The sequence below is a fragment of the Sturnira hondurensis genome, unplaced genomic scaffold (genome assembly GCF_014824575.4).
Source record: "Sturnira hondurensis isolate 20B ecotype Veracruz unplaced genomic scaffold, ASM1482457v3 Scaffold0001932, whole genome shotgun sequence".
In the NCBI taxonomy this organism is placed as follows: domain Eukaryota; kingdom Metazoa; phylum Chordata; class Mammalia; order Chiroptera; family Phyllostomidae; genus Sturnira; species Sturnira hondurensis.
This window is the reverse complement of record NW_028074563.1, coordinates 128070-150200: the sequence shown is the minus strand read 5'-3', so window position 1 is coordinate 150200 and position 22131 is coordinate 128070. Positions and strand designations below refer to the sequence as shown.

The window sequence follows — 22131 nt, the reverse complement described above, 5'->3', positions numbered from 1 at the left end:
GGTAAAGCACAGCAAAGACATCCGCACATCTGGACTTTGCTGCCACCTGGTGGCTAACATTGGAGTGACAAACCTCAAGGTGGTAGAGTATATCAGGAAGGCTGCTGAATACCCATCCCTGCTCTGCTCACAGCCCAGGCCCCTTAGGTTTCATCTCAACTCAGCACCAAGCCCCTTGATTCTGGGTGTTAAAAACAGAAATAACTGTCCAAAATGGAGTCCTTTTTGCTAAAGTGCATTATCGAACCAAAATTTAATGCCTACATTAATTGCAGTTTCAGCTGCCTCACGGATGGGACTTCAAACTTAGTAGTCTGGCATTTCTAGGCCAGCACTGGTCCCATCACCTGCATGATGAAAACCCTGCCTTCCTCAAAGGGAAAATGCCCTTGTTTGAATAATTTATTCTTTTTACTTCTTAGTCCCACCCTTTTTCTGCCTATAAAAAATGTCCACTTGGGATGCTCTTTGGAAAGCTCTTCCTGGAGCAAGATCAGATAGAGAAAGCTCTCCCCCTACTGGGCAGGACACAGGTCAATATATGAATCATGTAATAAAGGTAATCAGATCTTCAAATGAACTCAGTTGAAGGTTGTTCTTTAACACTCCTGGTCCTGTTCACTGTCCTGTCACTTCATCACCAGCTTCTTCTAGAACAAAATGTGTTAGCTGCCATCCCTGGTGATCCAGACCTACCCAATGGGACCACCGTGCTGGTCCCATTGACCTGGAAACAGACCTCTCAGGGCTGAGGAAACAGCGGACAAGAGATAGTCCCAACCCCATCTAGAAGGCTAGATGAAGAGAAGACTGATCAATTGCCTTCTTGAAATGAGGAAAAAATATTCCAGAAAGGAGAAGAGCAAGTTCACTAATTCTGAAAATAATGCAATAAACAGCAAGCGTGGAAGTCCAGTGTTTGAGGAGTTTTGAAAAGGAGAATGGGGTCAGGATTGATCCAAGGGCCCCATTTCAGCGACCTACCCTCGAGGAGTGTCCGTCTGTCACAGGGGGTAAGAAACTTTCATCCCCCCACATTGAAACATCTTCACTCCAGAGCTCTGCCCCTTCCTGACGGGACATTGCTTCCATTCACACAGAGATGATAGGCTTTTCTGGGAAAAGGTCGGTTTGGGGTATAATCTCCAATCATGCCTGACATATTCTACCCAGAATGGAAAGAGAAATGTCCACTCAGGAAGTGGGAGAAGAGTTTTATCGAGTGGGACCATTCTGAGGAAACTCTTTATGTGTCACTGTATGTGACAAGTGACAGACATGTTCAAAAGTACAACAAGGGCAAGGTCGTGGTTAAGGGCAAGATGAGCTAAGAGTAGGATCCGGGGATTGGAAAGAAAGTGGTAAGAAAAAGCCTGAGAAAACAACCTTCTCAATGGCTCCTGAAATTCTGGACCCACCTCTGAAGTGTGCTTGTGTGGACTGGACCCCAAAGTGCTCGGACAGATTTTGGAGGAGAATTAAGAGGCAGCAGGCTGCCTAGTTTCAATGAAGGCCCCTGGGTGGGGCAAAATGTATGTGGATCCATGTAGTGCTGGTGAGACTTAAAAGTGAATGGACATTTGAACACCCAACATGGACAGTTGGGAGGAACTTGTCAGCCAAACCCAAAGGGCAGGTTATCTTCTAAAATAAAAAAGTCAACAGAACATTTAACAACATCCACAGTTTCACTGCGTAATATAAGATACATCCAGAAGAGAATCCTAAATTACTAGACATAGAGGAAAAGGACATCCACAAGTGTAGAAAAGAAAATCAACAGATCATACTCAGAAATGATTCACATGTTGGACTCACCTGAGAGAAGACTGAAAAACTAAACTCTTGCCACAGTGATGGCCTAGTAGAGAAAAGCCTCTTGCAATGAATGAAAATGGAAACTCTTAGTCAAGAAACAGAAAATAATAAAGATAACAAACGAACACATTAAAAGTAAAAACTACACTAGATGGCAAAAATGGAATTTCTCCATCACAAATAGTCTTCTATAACTATGAGAACATAGCTTTTTAAGAGGAATTATTCAAAGTAACACACACATTCTTTTAAATTAAAAGAATTACCAATGAGATGTAACATAACAAGAGAATTAGAAAACATGGAAATGGAGTCTCGAAAGTTAAAGAAATAGCAGAAGAACATCTCATGGCCAAAAACACTCAAAGTTTTTCAAAAGATATGAACCCATAGATTCCAAAAGCTCAACCAAGCCCTGCACACAAACCATGAAATAGAACAAAGCAGGAACCACCCAGTCCACACCTTGTTTTTGTAGAAACCCTTCTAGAGTCCTCCTTAGGCTTCAGTAACTATTAAGTTCTTAGTGAAATGTCAGCCACAGAAGTTTATTTCCTGCAAAGTCTGTGAAAGCACTTCTCTCCCTCTCCCTCCCTCTCCTTCCCTCTCTTTCCTCCCCCACCTCTCATAACAGAACCTCAAATCTTAAGGCCACTTCTGCCTCTGACCGACGTGGTGCTGTGATATGGTGTCACTATTGTGGCACCTCAGGTGACCTGCTTCCTCAGGAGCAAGAGCTGCTCCCCAGTGCATCCCAGGAGCCTGTGGGGACAGAGAGAATGGAGACCACACACCTGGGCAGGAGCAGGTTAAGATGCTGGATTAAAAGTGAGTGAACACACAGGTCCATGCCTTCCTCCACAAAACACAACCAACACTGTGTTGGAAGAAATCAAACACATGAAAAAACAAGAACAATGGTTACAGGAAAATAGAAAAAAAAGAGTCAGGAATTTGATGCCCATGTGTTACCTGGCATAGGCTGGTCAACGCCCAATCCTAAGGCTGCGGGAACACGGACCTGAGATATCGGTTGAATTCTCACTGGCTGGGGGCATCCAAGTGATGAAGGAGAGTAAAACCACAGTTAGAATGAGTGAGGGAGCTTTTAGAAAATTGGTACATGCTATTGGGAAGAGGCAACCTGAGCACAACCAGGCAAAAAACGTGATTAAAAAGAATCAACATTTCAAAGAAGACACTGATTCATACTATAATGTAACAGTGGATATATGTGGGATAGAATTCAAAATTACACACGAACCATGAAGACAATCTCCACTGAGTAAAAAAGACATTGACCACATGCTAATCCCACTATNTAGAAAAAAAGAGACAGGAATTTGATGCCCATGTGTTACCTGACATAGGCTGGTCAACGCCCAATCCCAGGACTGTGGGAACACGGACCTGAGATATCGGTTGAATTCTCAGTTGGCTGGGGGCATCCAAGTGATGAAGGAGAGTAAAACCACAGTTAGAATGAATGAGGAAGGATTTAGAAAAGTGGTACATGCTATTGGGAACAGGCAACCTGAACCCAACAACACAATAAGTCAGCTAAAAAAATCAACATTTCAAAGAAGACACATTGATTCATATCATAATGTAACAGTGGATATATGTGGGATAGAATTCAAAATTAAACACGAACTATGAAGACAATCTCCACTGAGTAAAAACGACATTGACCACATGCTAATCCCACTATGACAGGTATCCTGGAATTTTTCCCGAAACACTTTAAAACAGCTATTTAAAAGCTGGTGAAAGAATTAAGAAGAAACCTTCTGGGAATGAGCAGAGATATAGAACATCTCAGCTGAGAAGTACAAGATATAATGAAACACAAAAAGCAAACAAAAACACAAGAACTACACTGTATGGAATTTACTACAGACTGGAAAACAAAAGACTAGTGACCTCTAAGTCATTGCAAAGGAAACTGTGCAACGTAAAATGTAGAAAAAAATTAAGAAATAAAATGGAAAGGTATCTGTGAACTTAAACTTGAAATGGTACTTCAAGTGCCTAAAACATACAAAATTGAAGAGAGACACAGAGAAATAGAAAGACAACTAAAACCCAGAAACTCAACAAACCCCAAGCACAAGAAACATGCAAACAAGGAAAGATAGAGAGAGAGAGAGAGAGAGAGAGAGAAAAGGAAATGGAAAGAAAAGAAAAAAACTACCACAAGGCAAATTTACCTAATTCTTTGTACTAGGGACCTTTTTCAAGACCCTTCTTTGGCTTCTGTAACTATTCCTTCATTCATTAGTAAAATACCAAGCATGGAATTTTTCTCCCTGAGAACCCTCCTTGGGTTGGGAATGTGGAAGTGATGGCCATGAGGAAAACAAAAATTAGAGTGAGTGGATGTTGTCACATAAGCAGAAAAACTTCCAGACCCTCTCCCCAGTGGCATTAAGGCTAACAGGACACAGTACACCAGCCCCTCCCCTGACCAGCTCTTTCNAAAAGGAAATGGGAAGAAAAGAAAAAAACTACCACAAGGCAAATTTACCTAATTCTTTGTACTAGGGACCTTTTTCAAGACCCTTCTTTGGCTTCTGTAACTATTCCTTCATTCATTAGTAAAATACCAACCATGGAATTTTACTCCCTGAGAATCCTCCTTGGGTTGTGAATGTGGAAGTGATGGCCATGAGGAAAACAAATATTAGAGTGAGTGGATGTTGTCACATAAGCAGAAAAACTTCCAGACCTGCTCCCCACTGGCATTAAGGCTAACAGGACACAGTACACCAGCCCCTCCCCTGACCAGCTTTTTCTGGACAAAAGGCAAAGGGAATGACTCAGGCTGAGAGGGGTCCAAGAATTGTAGAGGCTGTGGGTATTGTAATGAGAAGCCTTGTGCTTTAGAGATGTTGCACCCTTTGACGGCCTCCCTCTGGAGATAGTCTTGTTCCAGACTCTTCCTCACACACTCCAAAGCTCACTCCAGGGTAAGCTAACATTCCTACAGAGTTGACACCAATGGGACTGCCCCGAAATATTCGTGTTTTAGGCCTGGACCATTATTTGCACTTTCTGGTGTGAAGTACGTTCATCTCTACATGAATCGTGCACTAATGTCCTCATCAGCAACTGCTAAATCTCTCTCCCTGCCCAGAGAAGCGATGGCAGACTGCACTGGGAAAACGTGCTGAGTCAGGCAGCAGAAAACGTCTGACAATATTCCTGCTGGAGACCCAGTGCCTGCTTGTTACTTAGGAAGGCCAAGTGCCCAATTCCGGGACCCCTTCTCCTCCCCCTCAGCCTTGAGTGTCATCTTCATGAAGGGATCACGTAAACTCCCAGGGAAGCTCCCCCAACATTGACCCTGAGCCTCTGTCAAGGTTAATGGCCCTCCCAGGGGACAAGGTTATGGCCATCTCATAAACACATTGTCCTTTTTCTCCATAAGCTAATGTGTTGCTTTCTACTCTCTGCTTGGAACTTGCAAATTGTTTGAGGATGATAACTAGGTCGAAAGAATATGGAGGAGAGCAAAGAGGAGATTAACACCAAGGCAGGACCCAGGTCACTGTGGGTCAGATAGACGCACGTATTCTGAGTCAGTAGGGAGTAATGGGGGGTAGATGAAGCTTCCATTTGTTGTTCTTTCTAAATTGTTCATCATCACTTCACACACCCTTCTTCAGGTATGATATGCTCACAATAAGAGAAATTTAGAAACATAAAAGGAAAATGCACCTGAATGCTTTTTTTTCTACCCAGAACAGAGAGGCAGAATAAATGCAGAAGTTGAGAAAGTGCCCATGAGCAAACACGTGAAAAAACTGCCCCTGTGGACTTTTTGGAGTCCATGGCAACAAATTCACCAGGAATCCTTGAACAAAATAATTGGAAAGGAAAGAGAAAGAGCCAAGCTCAAGGGCAAAGCCCCACCTCCTGCTGTTCTGATGAAGCAGAGTCTGTCCTTTCTTGCTGTCCCCTCAGCACATCCAGGGCATGTCCACAGGCAGGGAAGAAGCAGGAAAGATGGCCCTCAGTGTGGAATCCTTCAGAGACTCAAAAGATGAGACTACAGTGATGCCTGGCTGCCTACTATGAGTCCTCCAAAACAAATAATTCTCTAAATGTGCTCTGATGGAATAATACTTGGTGTTCCCTAGTCATAAAGGAAGGGAAGCCATCCTCTCCTGGTTTTTGGCATTTAGTTTAGAAAATTTGTGTTGTAAATTGTTTCCCGTCTTCTTGAAATTGTATGTAAATCTACAAAATACCTAAAGAAGCCCCTATGTGGGTTAACAACCAGGGGTGTCTTTCTCTAGGACCTGAGTCACAGATCTTTGAAATGTCAAGCATCAAGGAGACAGTGTCTACATAATTCACAGTTTGCATGGCAGGGTGGGGCCTTTCATTTCTTCAGAGACTGCCTTCAAGTCCAAGCCTACCTCTGGCCATAAACACATTAGAAATGTATTTTTCTGACATATTTTGGATATTAAAATCCCTTATTGGATACATGGTTTGCAAACATCCTCCCGTTCCACAGGTTGTCTTTACTTTGTGAAGATGCCCAGGAACCCTTCCACACCTGTGGAGCTCTGATGGCTCACAGGCACAGGTGAAAACCCCAATGGCCCTGCCACTGCCTACAGGCTTCCTCTGCAGAGACACATGACCTTTGGATGGGTGCTGCCTCTGACCAGTTTGAAACAGACCAGGGGCCATGAGTTGAGATGTTCAGATTCTGTGAACAGAGGCCCTTGCCCACTGTTTGGTGACTCAGCTGCTTAGATGATTGAGGTGCTGGTCATTTACTGTGGGGGCGGGAAGTAAAAGAAGGTAACTGGGACAAGATTGGAACATAACTGAAGATGAAAAACATTATGAGAATGTTATTAGGGAAGTTGAACATCTATTCTGGTTTGCCCAAGAATGAGGCCAGTGCCTAGACTGACACTGTAGAGTCGGGGAAAGTTCTATAACTGGGAAGACATGGTCATCCTATCAGGCATTCTAGAATTTAAGGCTGTTTTCAAAGGAATTCAACAGAATCCTGCATAGATATGTTGGGGTTGGTGTACTTCGGGGTTCATGAGAAGTGGGAGTCAGGTAGCAACCTGGAAGGTTCCCCAAAGAAGCAGGACACGCAGGAAGGTCCTGGAAGAACTGAGGACAGCCTGCTGTTTCTTCCCTTGTGGAAAAAAGAGCCCATTTTCAAAAGAGCTCATTCTAATGAGGAGGCAGTGTGTGAATCGGGCTGTGTCCCAGACAGGGGTTCAGGGTTCTGGGTGGGGGCAGGGCAGGAGCAAGGGGCAGGGAGACTCTTAGAGACCATGGAGTCATCCAGTCCCATTCTCCGAGCTCAGCTCCAAGCTCAGTCAAAGATGAGGGACAATGAGAAGAAAAATGTGTTCTGCTTATCTTCCTTCTCTCAACAATGTGCAGACATTCTCTCAGGTGCTGTTGCTTTGGGAATACACCTGCAGAACAATGACCCCCACAGGGAACTATTGTGACTAGAACGTGGCGAATGCAGAGTTGAATATGACAGTCATTTTGTAACCGAATGCAAGTCCAGCTGCCCTCTGCTTTGAAAGCCAGTACTGGAGAGGGCAGCTGCTGTAAGAGAAAGTGGTTTTATTCAGGTGGCAGCCACCTGGAAGATGAGGGACTCTCTTTTCAAAGTCATCTTAGCCTTTCAGACATCCTGGCTAGTTTTCATAGGGCAACTGTGGGGAGAGGGGAACTGAGGAATTCCTGGTAACGTGTGTTCAGTTTCTATTGTGGGGGTTCAGTGTCACCCCCTGCGGACATCCTCATTTGGTGTCAAAGCCCCATCTGCAGCTTGACTGCTCAAGTCTGAGAAGGGGACGTGCGGTTCAGCATCGCCGTGGGTTCTGATGTTTGTTGCTGACACTCACCCAATTTCTTGTTTTCGGGGTCATTCCTTGGTTAGGCAGAAGCTGCTCCTGGTTGCATGTATAAAATACTTATAAAGAATCTTTTAACATAATATCTTCTATGAGTTTGTCAGTATAACTTGTTCTATTGCTACCACCTGATTGGTATAATAGGTTTATTTCAATGACTTTTAGGTCCCTGGAAAACTGAATCCAGGGTGGTGAGTAGCTGAGTTGGTGGAGAAATTTAAAGTCAGATTTCCCTGAAAACAGCAGAAGGTGCACCAGGCAGGCGTGTGCTTCACTCTGCCTCTGACAATGAAGAGTGGGATGTGCCTCTGGGGACACAGGGCAAGAGAAAGCCCACATGACACCCTGAAAACACATTCAGACAGAGTGTTTTTGTCTGAAGTTCATGGCAGCAGAGAAGATGAGAACAAAGGGAACGCCAGGCCATGCTGCATGACCCCGTTGGCTCAGGGGGAGGGAGCATCTTCAGAATGAGGAGGGATCCTGAAAGGGGAGGGCAGATTTTGGTCTCACTTTCCCATGAACTTGCACCACCATGGTAAGTACCACTGCCCACATATGAAAAACAGTGATAATCAGCCTCGTCCTCAGACTGGAGCCCAGAGATGATCAAGAAGGCTGTGTTTCCTGTCTTGAAGCCAGAGAAGCGATCAGGGATCCCGGAGGACAGAGTATTTACATAATTAATCAGAAGTGTGGGGGCTGTTCCTGGGCGCTGTTGATACCAGGAGACATAATTATAACGCCCAATGTCTTTACTGCTTCCAGCACAGGAAATGGTGACAGACTGTCCCAGAGTCCCGGACACTGAGGGAGGTTGAGTCAGGGCAGCCTGAGCCCAGGGACCTGAAAAGAGCAAAAGCACACTTGGGTAAGTTCAGTGCTGGGACCCAGGTGAGACTATAATAGGAGATGAAGGATCAGCCCAGATGCCCCTCGGACCCCTTCCATGGAGGCCTCACCTGAGCCCTGAGTGAGGAGGGTGAGGAGGAGCAGAGTCCAGGCCATAGCAGAGATGCTCCAAGAACACTGCCTCTGAGCCCCCAAACTTGGTCCTGGCTCCCCCAGACCTCTCTTATCCCTTCCCCCTGCCTCAGAGAAGGGAGGGGCCTTCATGCAAATCTGCTGCCTGCACCTGCCTGTCCCTATGCTCCTCAGACCCAGCCCTTGATTCCAGATATTGTGCACAGTGGTCAGAGAGCTCAGCTGAGGTATTAAAAGCCTTTGATCTGCACATTCTTCATCTGGATAAGCTGAGCCTGTGACAGAGCTCAGGAACAAAGAGAATCTTGGGTGTCCCTTTCTTTTCTATTGCAAGGATCACTGTGGTTCTCCACTGAGGAATCTTAGGAGTTCAGCTTCTTGGTCTGAGGATGAAGCTGAGGACAGGGAGGAAGGCAGGATGGGAGAGATTCATGCTCACTTTCAAGGGACAACAGGCAAAGTTGGGCACTTGTCATTTTCCTTCACACCTCCATGGCCCTTCTCCTGGGATGGCTTCTCATGCACAGCTCTGTGCCCTGCCTGTGCATTGGCTGTGTCCTGAGTCTGAGCCATGGAGTGCACTTATTGAACCTTGTATAAAGAACTTACTGGGGTATAACAGATTTGGCGCCCTACCCCCACCTCCCTTTAGAGATGCTCAGGGGGACACAGCTCCTAGGACTTCATACAGGTCAGGCTAAACCACAGCCAGGCCCTTCCCCATGTCCAGGTCCTCACCACCCTCTGGTAGCCATAGACAGTGTGACATGTTCCAGGGAAGGCACCTGAGTGCGAGCTGGAAATCCCTGCTCTGCTCCTACACCTACTATCAATACATTGGACAGACAACAAAATCAACCCCAGCAGGAGGGTCGCATGAGAAAAATGGACTGACAAGAGGCGAACTGGCTCCTCAAAATGTTAATAGGAAAAATATTGCTTGGAGGAGAGCTAGCTCAATACAATACAGAGTGATGCAGTAGTTAGCAGGACATGGACTCCAAGATGAAAGGATCAAGAAGAAGGGACCTTGGGTCAGGATTGTTCTAAGGGCACAAGCTCTGGGACCTCTGGATAAGTCAGTCTGTCCAATGGGACAGGCGATGTTCCTTGTCTCGCCCATGTAGTGCACACTGACCACTGACGTGGGAGGTGTGTGCCTTCCTGAGGCAAAGTCTGTTCATTGACAGAGAGGTTCTTAACCTAAGGGGTGTCTGGAGTTATACTGCTTTGGTGCTAGGGCTCCAATTACAGCTACTGATCCTTCCAGAATAAAAATGTCCCCTCAGGATATGGACAGGTATTCTATGGTGTATTCTATTCTTAGTTCTTAAGAAAAGTAAAACATGTGGAAAAAACGTTGTGGAAAGCACATGACACCCAACGCTGAAATCTGCAGGCATCTGAGTGGGACTCTTAGTATCGATAATGTGGTTATGATGATGATGCCACCTGGGGGGTGATTGTACAGTGAGGACACCGAAACATTGAAATCTCTTCTACAGAAAATCATCTGGCATATTTTTCCAAAGTTAGAAAAAAACTCACCAAAATTTTTAATTAAGAGAGAGAGAGAAATTGTATTACTTGAGCAAATGTGGGTCTCCATATCTGCAAATTGTTTCCTGTATCAAGAAAACAGATACACAGAGAGATGGTTTTTCCAGAAATGTCCTATGGGGAGTAATCCTGTTTACTCAACATCTGTCTACTGGTTTCCTATGTACTGCACAATACAAAACACATAACTACCCCCTGAAAAGGAAATGGTTGCACCACATCAGAATCAGACATACAGGAGAGGCACTGGTGGTAACCTGGCCTCCTACTCACATGTAGAATGTTCATTTAAATAAACGGGTCATGTTATAAGTTTGGCGGGCAAGTGCTGGATCGCTCCAAAGATAAAGACCAGAACTCAGCTCCCCCACTTCCTATTTGTTGCCTCCACAAAGACACACCCTACAGGCACTGCACCCTCTGTCCTGAATTGGACCAAAGCTGGGCTGTGACTCAGGGCTGTATTCTCTGTCTTCAAGAGAAGACGCCCCTTCCTGTTGGTGCTCTGACCAGTGATTGGCTCTAGGGTCAATCTAAATCATTCTTTGTGTCATATGGGATTAAAGCATGGAGGTAATTACCATTTTCTGGGAACTAAAGAATATAATGAAAAAGAATTTTGAAAAATTGAAGTGTTGTGAGAAAGACCGAGTTAGTGGATAAAGTGACCAACATTCGGGCTTACACAGGAGTGAGGGCCCACTGGGCACAGTGCGACTTCCGGGACTAAAACCCAGAGAGCGAGGATGGCCATCTACCAGGTCTTCTTGAACTTAAACCCAGTGCCCATCAGAAGCCCAAATAAATCTTGCACAGATAGTTAATTCTTGTGTGCTTAGTGATCATCATAATGTGAAGTCTAGCGAAAAATGTATATAGATAGCCGAGGAAATTAGACCTCAGTGAGAACTCCAGAGGAACAGCAGAGAGGCTCACCAAATATCTCTTCCCTGTAGAAGCAGAAACCATTTTGGGAAGATCCCATTTTAATGAGAAGAAAGTCACGTGCTGGGCTGTTTCAAATCTACGTCATTTGTGGACATAGAGCGAGAAAGGTACAGGGAAGGAATTATAAGAAAAGCAATACCCGGATTAACACCAAAGCCAGCACAGTGGCTCTTTGGGGAATGGGAGAGATGGATATGCTTTGGGTGGGTTGAGGGGGTTCCTATTTATTATTCTTTCTTAAACTGTGAATATTCATCTTACACACTCTTCTTTGGGAATGATGCATATAATAGCAAAAGGAATTTAGAAAAGTAAACTAAAACATACCTGAAGTTTTTTCCTTTCCTTAGCTCCATAGAGAAAGCTCAGAACAAATGTAGGCAGCGACAGAGTTTTTTATGACAAACTGTGAGTGGATAGTGAAACACTCGTCCTTTTAGCCTTTTGGAGGTGGTGGAAAGTCACCTAGAACACTGGGCACTGGGAAAGAGAAAGAAACAGCCAGTAGAAAGACGAGGTCCCCTTGCTCAGTTGAAGCTGAGGCCCAGGCCCCTGCCGGCCCCCTCTGCTTCATCCTGGACATGCTCAAGAAACAGGTAGGAAGAAAGAAAAATGCTCCTCAGCAGGAAATCCTTACAAGAAGGCTCAAAAAATGAAAGAACAATGAAGCTTTGGCTGCCACCTATGGATCTCCCTGATAGTATTATATTTTTATTTCCCCATGGAAGTGATGTATACCTTGGGTTTTACATGCCTTAGGTCCCAAAAGGCTCCCTCTGCCCTTGGGTTGTGGCAGAAGAGACAGAAAAACTGATGGGAGCCCATTAATTGATTAATGAATAAATGAAATGAGAGCTATCCATACAATGCAGTATTATTCAGCAACGACAAATGATGAAGTCCTGATACACACTTCAATCTGAAAGAACCTTGAAAAGACTTTCGTAAAGAGAGAAAATCAAACACAAAATACCAGGGAGTGTGTGATCTCACTTGTGTGCCATGTCCGGAATAGACAAACCCTGAGAGACAGAAAGTAAGTGACCGGTCGGGAGGGGCTGAAAAAAGAGGGAAACGGGAGCAACCGTAATGGATGAGGTGTTACAATGAGGGAGATAAAAACGTCCTGGAGTTACAGAGTGCAATGGGTGCACATACTCATCAATATAATAGAAACCACAGGGTCATACACCTTGAAATGCTGTATGTTACGGAATGTGAATTCTAGAAAAATAGATATTAACATGAGGTGCTGGTGGATATAGCCTAATAACTCAGAAAATGAATGTTAGGTGTGGGTGCATGTATATGTATGTATATTATGTATGTGCATATACCTATACTTACAGACACACATATGTATATATATGCTGTGATGAAAAATAGGGAAATATAATGAAAATAAAATATGGTAAAGTGTTATCAAGAGGTAAATCGGTAAAAAGGTAATATAGGATTTCTTTATATTATCTTTAAAATTTTAGGTTTTCAACTATTTAAAAATAAAAGAGTAACAAAGAATAAACAAATGAAAGCCTGAGTTTATGATTAAAGGGACTTGAGTGAGTTCAAAGGAGGTTTTGGTCTCACTTCCCCATGAACTTGTACCACTGTGGAACACTGTTAGGGTTCCTGTATGAAGCACAGTAATAATCAGCCTGGTCCTCAGCCTGGAGCCCAGAGATGGTCAGGGAGGCCGTGTTGCCAGACTTGGAGCCAGAGAAGCGATCAGGGATCCCTGAGGGCCTACTGCTGGTATCATATATCAGGAGTTTGGGGGCTGTTCCCGGTTTTTGTTGGTACCAGGAGACATAACCACCATGCCCAACATCACTGCTGCTTCCAGCACAGGAGATGGTGACCGACTGTCCAGGAGACCCGGACATTGAGGAAGGCTGATTCAGAGAAGCCTGGGCCCAGGAACCTGAAAAGAGGGAAAACACACTCAGAGGTCACTTCAGTGCTGGCCCAGGAGAGCAGAGCAGTACAAAGGAGCCCAGATGTCCCCATGGTTCCTGTCGTAGAGGTCTCACCTGAGCCCTGAGTGAGGAGAATGAGAAGGAGCAGAGCCCAGGCCATGGTGGAGATTCCCCAAGAACCTTGCCTTCTGGGCCCCCAATCCTGGGCCTGGCTCCTCCACACCTCTCTTATTCTGTCATCCTGCCTCAGAGCAGGGAGGGGCCTCCATGCAAATCAGCTTCTTTTTTCTGTCTCCTCACCCCACTCTGACCTGATCCTGGGTTCTAGAGGTTTGGCCTCCAGGGGCAGCAGAGCAATCTGAGACATTCAATCCCTTTGACATGGGTTTTCTAAGACTGAGCCCATGACAGTGCCCAGGAAATTCAGTCCAACGTAAAAGGTCCCCGTCCACCCAACTGCAGGTTTCATGATGTGCTCAATTGGCTAAATACACTCGAAATCCCAGTACTTTCTTTTGTTCTGCATAGTTGAAGGGTGAGAGGACAGAGTCCAGAAGGCCTGGGGTTAGGAGAAATCTAACCGGTTTTCTTCTCAGGTACCGAAGGCAGAGCTGGTGGTTGTTCACATCCCTCACCCCTTTCCTATCCTCCTCAGTAGCTTGGTTCTTCATCCTGCCTGTTCCGTCTCTGCCCTGCTCTGGACGTACTCCAGAGGTTGAAACCAGGCTCTGGGATCTCAGATGGGCCAGGGTGAAGCACAGCAAAGACCTCTTCAAATCTGGGCTTCGTTGCCACCTGTTGGCTAACGTTGGATTGACAAACCTCAAGGTGGTACAGTATACCAGGAAGGCTGCTGAAAACCCCTCCCTGCTCTGCTCACCACTGAGGCTCCTTAGTTTTCATCTCAACTCAGCACCAAGCCCCTTGATTCTGGGTGTTAAAAAAAGAAAGAACTGGCCAAAGTAGAGTCCCTTTTGCTAAACTGTATCACCAAACCAAATTTTAAAGCCTAACTTAATTGCAGTTTCAGCTGCCCCAGGGATGACATTTTAAACCTAGCAGTCTGAGATTTCAAGGTCAGCGCTGGTCAGGTCATTGGCCTGATGAGAACCCTGCCTTCCGCAAAGGGAAAGTGCCCTTGTCTGAAGTAATCTATTCTTTTAACTTCTTAGACCCACCCTCTTTCTGCCTGTAGAAAACACCCACTTTGTATGCTCCTTGTTAAGCCCTTCCAGCTACTGGGCAGGATACAGGTCAGTATATAATCATGTAATAAAGCTAATCAGATGTTCAAATGCACTCAGTTGAAGGTTGTTCTGTAACACTCCTGGTCCTGTTTACTCTCCTATCGCGTTGTCAGCAGCTTCTTCCAGAAGGAAATGTGTTAGCTTCCATCCCTGGTGGTCCAGACCTGCCCCACAGGACCATTGTGCTGGTCTCGGCTACCTGGTCACAGACCCCTCAGGGCTCAGAAAAAATTAGACATGAGATAGCTCCAACCCCACCCGGAAGTGTTGATGAAGAGAAGACTGATTGATTGCCTTCTCTATATGTGGAAAAAATATTCCCAAAAGAGAAGACTATGTCCACTAGGACTGAAAATAATGCAATAAACAGAAAGAGTGGAACCCCAGTGTTTGAGCAGTTTTGAAATAGAGAATGGAGTCAGGATTGCTCCAAGGGCCCCATTTCGGGGACTTGCCCTCAGGGAGTGTCCATCTGTCACAGGGGGTAAGTAACCTTCATCCCCGCATATTGAAACAAGTTCACCAAGAGCTCTGCCCCTTCTTGAGGTAAGATGTCTTCCATCCACACAGAGATCGCAGGCTTTTCTGGGAAAAGATGGGCTTGGGGTACAGACCCCAATCAGGGCTGACATATTCTACCCAGAATAGAAACAGAAATGTCCACTCAGGTAGTGGGATAATAGTTCTATAGAGTGCGACTATTCTGAGGAAACTATTTGGGTGCCACTGTACATGACAAGTGACAGACATGTCCAAGAGTACACCAAGGGTGAGGTCTTGGTTCAGGGCAGGATGAGCTAAGAGCAGGATTGGGGGATTGGGGAGAAAATGGTAAGAAAAAGCCTGAGAAAACAACCTTCTCAATGGCTCCTGAACTTCTGGGCCCACCTCTGAAGTGTGCTTGTGTGGACTGGACCCCAAAGTGCAAAGACAGATTTTGGAGGAGAATTAAGAGGCAGCTGGGTGGCTAGTTTCAATGAAGGCCCCTGGGTGGGGCAAACTGTTTGTGGATCCATGTAGTACTGGTGAAATTTAAAATAGAATGGACATTTGAACACCCATTCAGAGATGAATGAGAGAAATTTGTCAGCCAAACCCAAATGCAGAGTATATTCTAAAATAAAAAGTCAACAAAACATTGAACAAGATCCACAGTTTCACTGCATAATATAAGATAGATCCAGAAGAGAATCCTAAATTACTAGACATATGAGGAACAGGATATCCGCAAGTGTAGAAAAGGTGATCAACCGATGATAGCTCAGAAATAATTCAGATGTTGGGCTTACCGGACACAAGACTGAAAAACTAAGCTCTTATTACACTGATGGCCTAAGTAAAGAAATCCCTCTTGAAATGAATGAGAATGGAAAGTCTGAGTAAAGAAACAGAAAATAATGAAGATAACAAATGAACCCATTAAAAGGGAAAACTACACTAGATGGCAGGAATGGCATTTCTCCATCACAGATAATCTTCTGTAAGTATAGAGCATAGCTTTTCAACGGAAATTATTCACAATATACTCACATTTTTAAATTAAAAGAATTACCGGTGAGATGTAAGATTACAAGAGAATTAGTAAACATGCAAATGGAGTCTCCAAAGTTGAAGAAATAGCAGGAGAACATCTCATGGCCAAAAACATTCAAATTTAAATAAAAAATATAAACCCATAGATTCAAAAAGCTCACCCAAGCCCAAGCACATGAAGCATGAAAAAGACCAAAGGAGGAACCACCCAGTCCACTCCTTGTTTTTGTAGAAACCCTTCTAGAACCCTCCTTATGCTTCAGTAACTACTCTGTTGTTAGTGAAATGTCAGCCACAGAAGTTTATTTCCTGCAAAGTCTGTGAAAGCACTTCTCTCCCTCTCCCTCCTCCTCCCTCTCCCTCCATCTCTCCTCCCCCATCTCTCATAACACAACCTCAAATCTTAAGGCCACTTCTGCCTCTGCCCAACGTGGGTGCTGTGACATGGTGTCACTGTTTTTTCACGTCAGGTGACCTGCTTTCACAGGAGCAAGAGCTGCTCCCCAGTGCATCCCAGGATCCTGTGGGGACATAGAGAATGTAGACCACACACCTCGGCAGGAGCAGTTTAAGATGCTGGATTAAAAGTGAGTGAACACATGTGTCCTTGCCTTCCTTCAGGAAACACAACCAACACTGTGTTGAAAGAATTCAAATGTGAGTAAACAAGAATATTAGTAACAGGAATACAGAGAGAAAACTATTCAGGAATTTGATGCACATGTGTTACCTGACATAGGCTAGTCAATGTCCAATCCCAGGACTGTGGGAACATAGATCTGAGACATCAGTTGAATTCTCAGTTGGCTGGGTCATCCAAGTGATGAAGGAGAGTAAAACCACAGTTAGAATGAGTGAGGAACCTTTTAGAAAAGTGGGTATATGCTATTGGGAACAGGCAACCTGAACCCAACAACACAATAAGTCAGCTAAAAAAATCAACATTTCAAAGAAGACACATTAATTCATATCAAAATGTAACAGGGGATATATGTGGGATAGAATTCAAAATTACACACAAACCATGAAGATAATCTCGATTGACTAAAAAAGGCATTAACCACATGCTACCCCCACTATGACAGGTATCCTGGAATTTTCCCCAAACACTTTAAAACAGCTATTTAAAAGCTGATGAAAGAATTAAGGGGAAACCCTCTGGAAACGAGCAGAGATATAGAACATCTCAGCTGAGAAGTACAAGATATAAGGAAACAAAAATAGCAAACAAAAACAAAGGAACTACACTCTATGGAATTTACTACAGTCTAAAAAACAAAATACTAGTGACCTCAAAGTCACAGCAAAGGAAATTGTACAATGTGAAATGTAGAAAAAAATACAGAAATGAAATCAAAATATATCTGTGAACTTAAATTTGAAGTGGTACTTCAAGTGCCTAATACATACAAAATTGAAGATGCTAAAGAGAGACACAGAGGAATAGAAAGAAAACTATAATCCAGAAACTCAACAAACCCCAAGCACAAGAAATATGAAAAAGAGAGAGAAAGGAAATTGAAAGAAAAGAAACAAACTATCATAGGGCAAATTATTCCCAATTTTTTCTTCTAGGGACCTTTTTTAAGACCCTTCTTTGGCTTCTGTAACGATTCCTTCATTCATTAGTAAAATACCAATCATGGGATTTTACTCCCTGAGAATCCTCCTTGGGTTGTGAATGTAGAAGTGATGGGAATGAGGAAAACAAAAATTAGAGTGAGTAGATGACATACAAGCAAAAAACTTCCAGACCCACTCCCTGCTGGCACTAAGGCGAACACACCACACTTCTCCAGGCCCTCCCCTGACCAGCACTGTCTGGACAAACAACAATGGGCATAACTCAGGCTGAGAGGCGTCCAAGTATGGTTGGCACTGCGGGTATCATAATGAGAAGGCTTGTGCTTTAGAGACGTTGCACCCTTTAACAGCCTCCCTCTGTAGATTGCTTTGTTCCATACTCTTCCTCAACACACCCCTGAGGAAGCTGAGATCTCTACAGTGTTGACACCAAAGGGACTGTCCTGAAATTTTCATGTGTTTGGCCTGGACTCTTATTTGCACTTTCTGATGTGAACTAGGGTCATCTCAACATGAGTCGTGCACTAATGTCCTCATCAGCAACTGCTAAATCTCTCTCTCCCCACTCAGAGGAGCGATGGCAGACTGGGCTGGGAAAATGTGCTGAGTCAGGCAGCAGAAAACGTCTGACAATATTCCTGCTGGAGACCCAGTGCCTGCCCATTACTCAGGAAGGCCATGTGCCCGATTCTGGGACCCCTTTTCTTCCCCCTTGGCCTTGCCTATCATCTTCAGAAAGGAATCCAGTGAACTCCCTAGGGGAGCTTCCTCAACCCTGACCCTGAGCCTCTGTCAAGGTTAATGTCTCCCAGGGCCCCATCTGATAGACACATTGCCCTTTTACTCCAACAGCTGATGTGTAGCTTTCTACTCACTGCTTGGAACTTACAAATTGTTTGAGGATGATAATTCAGTGGAAAGAATATGGAGAAGAGCAAAGAATGGACTACCACCAAACGCAGGACACTAGTCACTGTCCGTAGATAGACCCATGTATTCTGAGTGAGTAGAGGTACAGGAGGGTAGAAGTAGCTTCCATTTGTTGCTCTTTCTAAATTGTTCATGCACCCTACTTCAGGTATGATATGCTCTCAATAAAAGAAATTTAGAAACATACAAGGAAATGTACCTGAATGCTTTTCTTTTCTCCTACCTAGAACAGAGAGGCAGAATCAATGCAGAAGTTGAGAAAGTAAGTGCCCATGAGCAAACACAAGAAAAGGTGAAAGAACTGCCCTTGAGGGGTTTTTGGAGTCCATGGCAACAAATTCACCAGGAATCCTTGAACAAAGTAACTGGAAAAGAAAGGGAAAGAGCCAAACTCAAGGGCAAAGCCCCACCTCATGCTTTTCTGATGAAACAGAGGGCCCTCCCCCCTCACTGTCCTCTGCAGCATGTCCAGGGCATGTCCACACAGCAAGCGACAGGCAGGAAACATGCTTGTCAGCGTGGAATCCTTCAGACACTCAAAGATGAGACTACAGTGATGCCTGGCTCCCTACTACGTGAGTCCACCCAATGAATTCTTTTCTAAATGAGATCTGATGGTGTAATAGTAAATAAAAATCTTATGAGGGAGGGTGTTCCATAGTCAAAGAAAAAGGGAAGCCATCCTCTCCTGTTTTTTGGCATTTAGTTTAGAAAACTTGTGTTGTAAATTCTTTCCCCTCCTCTTGAAATTGTTTGTAAATCTACAAAATAACTAAAGAAGCCCCTCTGTGGGTTAACAACCAGGCGTGTTTTTCTCTAGGACCTGAGTCACAGATCTTTGGAATGTAAGCATGAAGGAAGAAAGTGTCCCCACAACTCACAGTTTGCATGGAAGTGTGGGGCCCTTCCTTTCCTAAGAGACTGGCTCCAAGTCCAGGATTACCTCTGGCCATAAACACATTAGGAATGTATTTTTCTGACATATTTTGGATATTAACCCCTTGTGGAATACATGGTTTGCAAACATCCTCCCATTCCACAGGTTGTCTTCACTTTGTGAAGATGCCCAGAAACCCTACCACATCTGTGGAGCTCTGATGGCTCGCAGGCACAGGTGAAAACCTCAATGGCCCCACCACTGCCTACAGGCTTTCTCCTCAGAGACACACGCCCAGTGAGCAGGTGCTGCCTCTGACCAGCTTGAAACAGACCAGGGGCCATGAGTTGAGATGTTCAGATTCTGTGAACAGAGGCCCTTGCTCACTGTTTGGTGACTCATCTCCTTAATGATTGAGGTGCTGGTCATTTACTGGGTGCAGGGGCATCAGAGAAGGTAGCTGGGACAAGATTGGAACAGAAATGAAGAAGAACATTATGAGAAACTTATCAGGGAAGGTGAACATCTATTCTGGTTTGCCCAATAATGAGGCCAGTGCCTAGACTGACCCTGTAGAGTTCGGGAAAGTTCTAGAAATGGGAAGACATAGTCATTCTATCAGGAATTCTGGAGTTTCAGGCTTGTTTCAGACAATTCAACAAAATCCTGTGTAGATATTTAGGGGTTGGTGTACTTAGGGGTTCATCAGAAGTGGGAGTCAGGTAGCAACCTGGCATGTTTCCTATGGAAGCCAGCCACACATGAAGCTCCTCGAAGAACCAAGGACAACCTGCTGTTTCTTTCCTGGTGGAACAAAGAGTCCATTTTTTTTAAAGTCCATTGTAATGAGGAGACAGTCTATGAATGGTGCTGTGTCCCGGACAGTGCTTCAGGGGTCTGGGGCGGGGTAGGGCAGGAGCAAGGAGCAGATAGACTCTTACAGACCACAGAGTCTGCCAGTCCCATTCTCCAAGCTCAGCCCCAAGCTCAGTCAAAGATGAGGGACAATGAGAAGAAAAATGTGTTCAGCTTGTTTTCTCTCAACAGTGTGCAGACATTCTCTCGGGTGCTGTTGCTTTGGGAATAGACGTTCAGAAAAATGACCCCCACAGGGAACTTTTGTGACTAGAAGATGGTGAATGCAAAGTAGAATATGACAGTCATTTTGTAACCGAATGCAAGTCCAGCTGCCCTCTGCTTCGAAAGCCAGTACTTGAGAAGGCAGCTGGTGTAAGAGAAAGTGTTTTTATTCAGGTGCAAGCCACCTGGAAGATTAGGGACTCTCGTTCCCAAGCTCATCTTAGCCGTTCAGACATCCTGGCTAGTTTCCATACAGCAACTGTGGGGAGAGGGGAACTGAGGAATTCCTGGTGAGGTGCGTGCAGTTTCTGTGTGTGGGTTCAGTGTCACCCCCTGTGGACATCATCATGTGGTGTTCAAGCCCCGTCTGCATCTTCCCAGCTGATGTCTGGGAAGGGGACCTGTGGGGAAGCATCTGATGTTTGCTGCTGACACTCACCCAATTTCTTGTTTTCGGGGTCATTCCTTGATTAAGCAGAAGCTGTGACTGCTGATGTGTGTAAAATACTCATAAGGAAACTTTTAACATAAGAATCTTCCATGAGTTTGTTAGTACAGTCGGTTCTATGGCTACCCCCTGATCAGTATAATAGGTTTATTTCAATCACAGTTAAGTCCCTAGAGAAATGAATCCAGGGCTGGGAGTAGCTGTGTCAGTAGCACTCTCAATTCCTCAATTTCACTGGAGAAATTTAAAGTCAGATTTCCCTGAAAACAGCAGGAGGTGCACCAAGCAGGTGTGTGCTTCACTCTGCCTCTGACAATGTAGAGAGGGATTCGCCTCTGGGGACACACAGGACAAGAGGAAGCTGACATGACACCCTGAAAATTCATGACAGAGTGTTTTTGTCTGAAGTTCATGGCAGCAGAGGAGATGAGAAGAAAGGGAACCCCAAGCAATGCTGCATGAGCCCCGTCTGCTCAGGGGCACGGAGCATCTTTAGAACTAGGAGGGATCCTGAAGGCAAAAGGCAGATTTTGGTCTCACTTCCCCATGAACTTGCACCACTGTGGAGAGTGCTACTGGTTGTATATGCACAACAATAATAATCAGCCTTGTCCTCAGACTGGAGCCCAGAGATGGTCAGGAAGGCCCTGTTGCCACACGTGGAATCAGAGGAGCAATCAGGGATCACTGAGACCCTCTTTGCACCATGATAGGGCAAGAGTTTGGGGGCCATGCCCAGTTGTTGGTGGTAGCATGAGACACATTTATAAGCACCAACATCATTCCTGCTTCCAGCACAAGAAATGGTGATCCACTGTCCAGGAGACCCAGACCCTGAGGGAGGCAGAGTCAGGGGACCNAATCTGTACTGCAAGACAGGAGCATAAATGTCCCCAGGTCTCAGCCTCAGAGCAGTGCAGAGACGGAGGAGAGAGGATGAAGAACCAAGCAACTGAGGAGGATAGGAAGGGAGTGAAGGATGTGAACAACCACCAACTCTGCCTTTGGTTCCTGAGAAGAAAACCCATTAGATTTCTCCTAACCCTAGCCCTTCTGGACCCTGTCCTCTCACCCTTCAACTATGCTGAGCAAAAATAAAGTACTGAGGTTTCCAGTGTATTTAGCCAATCGAGCACACCATGAAACCTGCAGTTGGGTGGATGGGCACGTTTTAAGTTCCAGTGCATTTTCTGGGCACTTTGATGGCTCAGTCTTAGAAAATCCATATCAAAAGGGACTGAATGCCTCAGATTGGCTCTGCACCCCAGGATGCAAAATATCTAGAACTAAGGAT

The 22131-nt window shown here is 44.9% G+C and overlaps 1 gene segment (V, D, J or C); it reads right to left on the bottom strand.

The window, feature by feature from the left end:
- Window positions 1-12805: 12805 nt before the first annotated feature.
- Window positions 12806-13298, bottom strand: LOC118981391 (immunoglobulin lambda variable 2-8-like). The segment is given in 2 exon segments: window positions 12806-13143; window positions 13253-13298. Coding segments are annotated over 2 exon segments (384 nt in total).
- Window positions 13299-22131: the final 8833 nt, after the last annotated feature.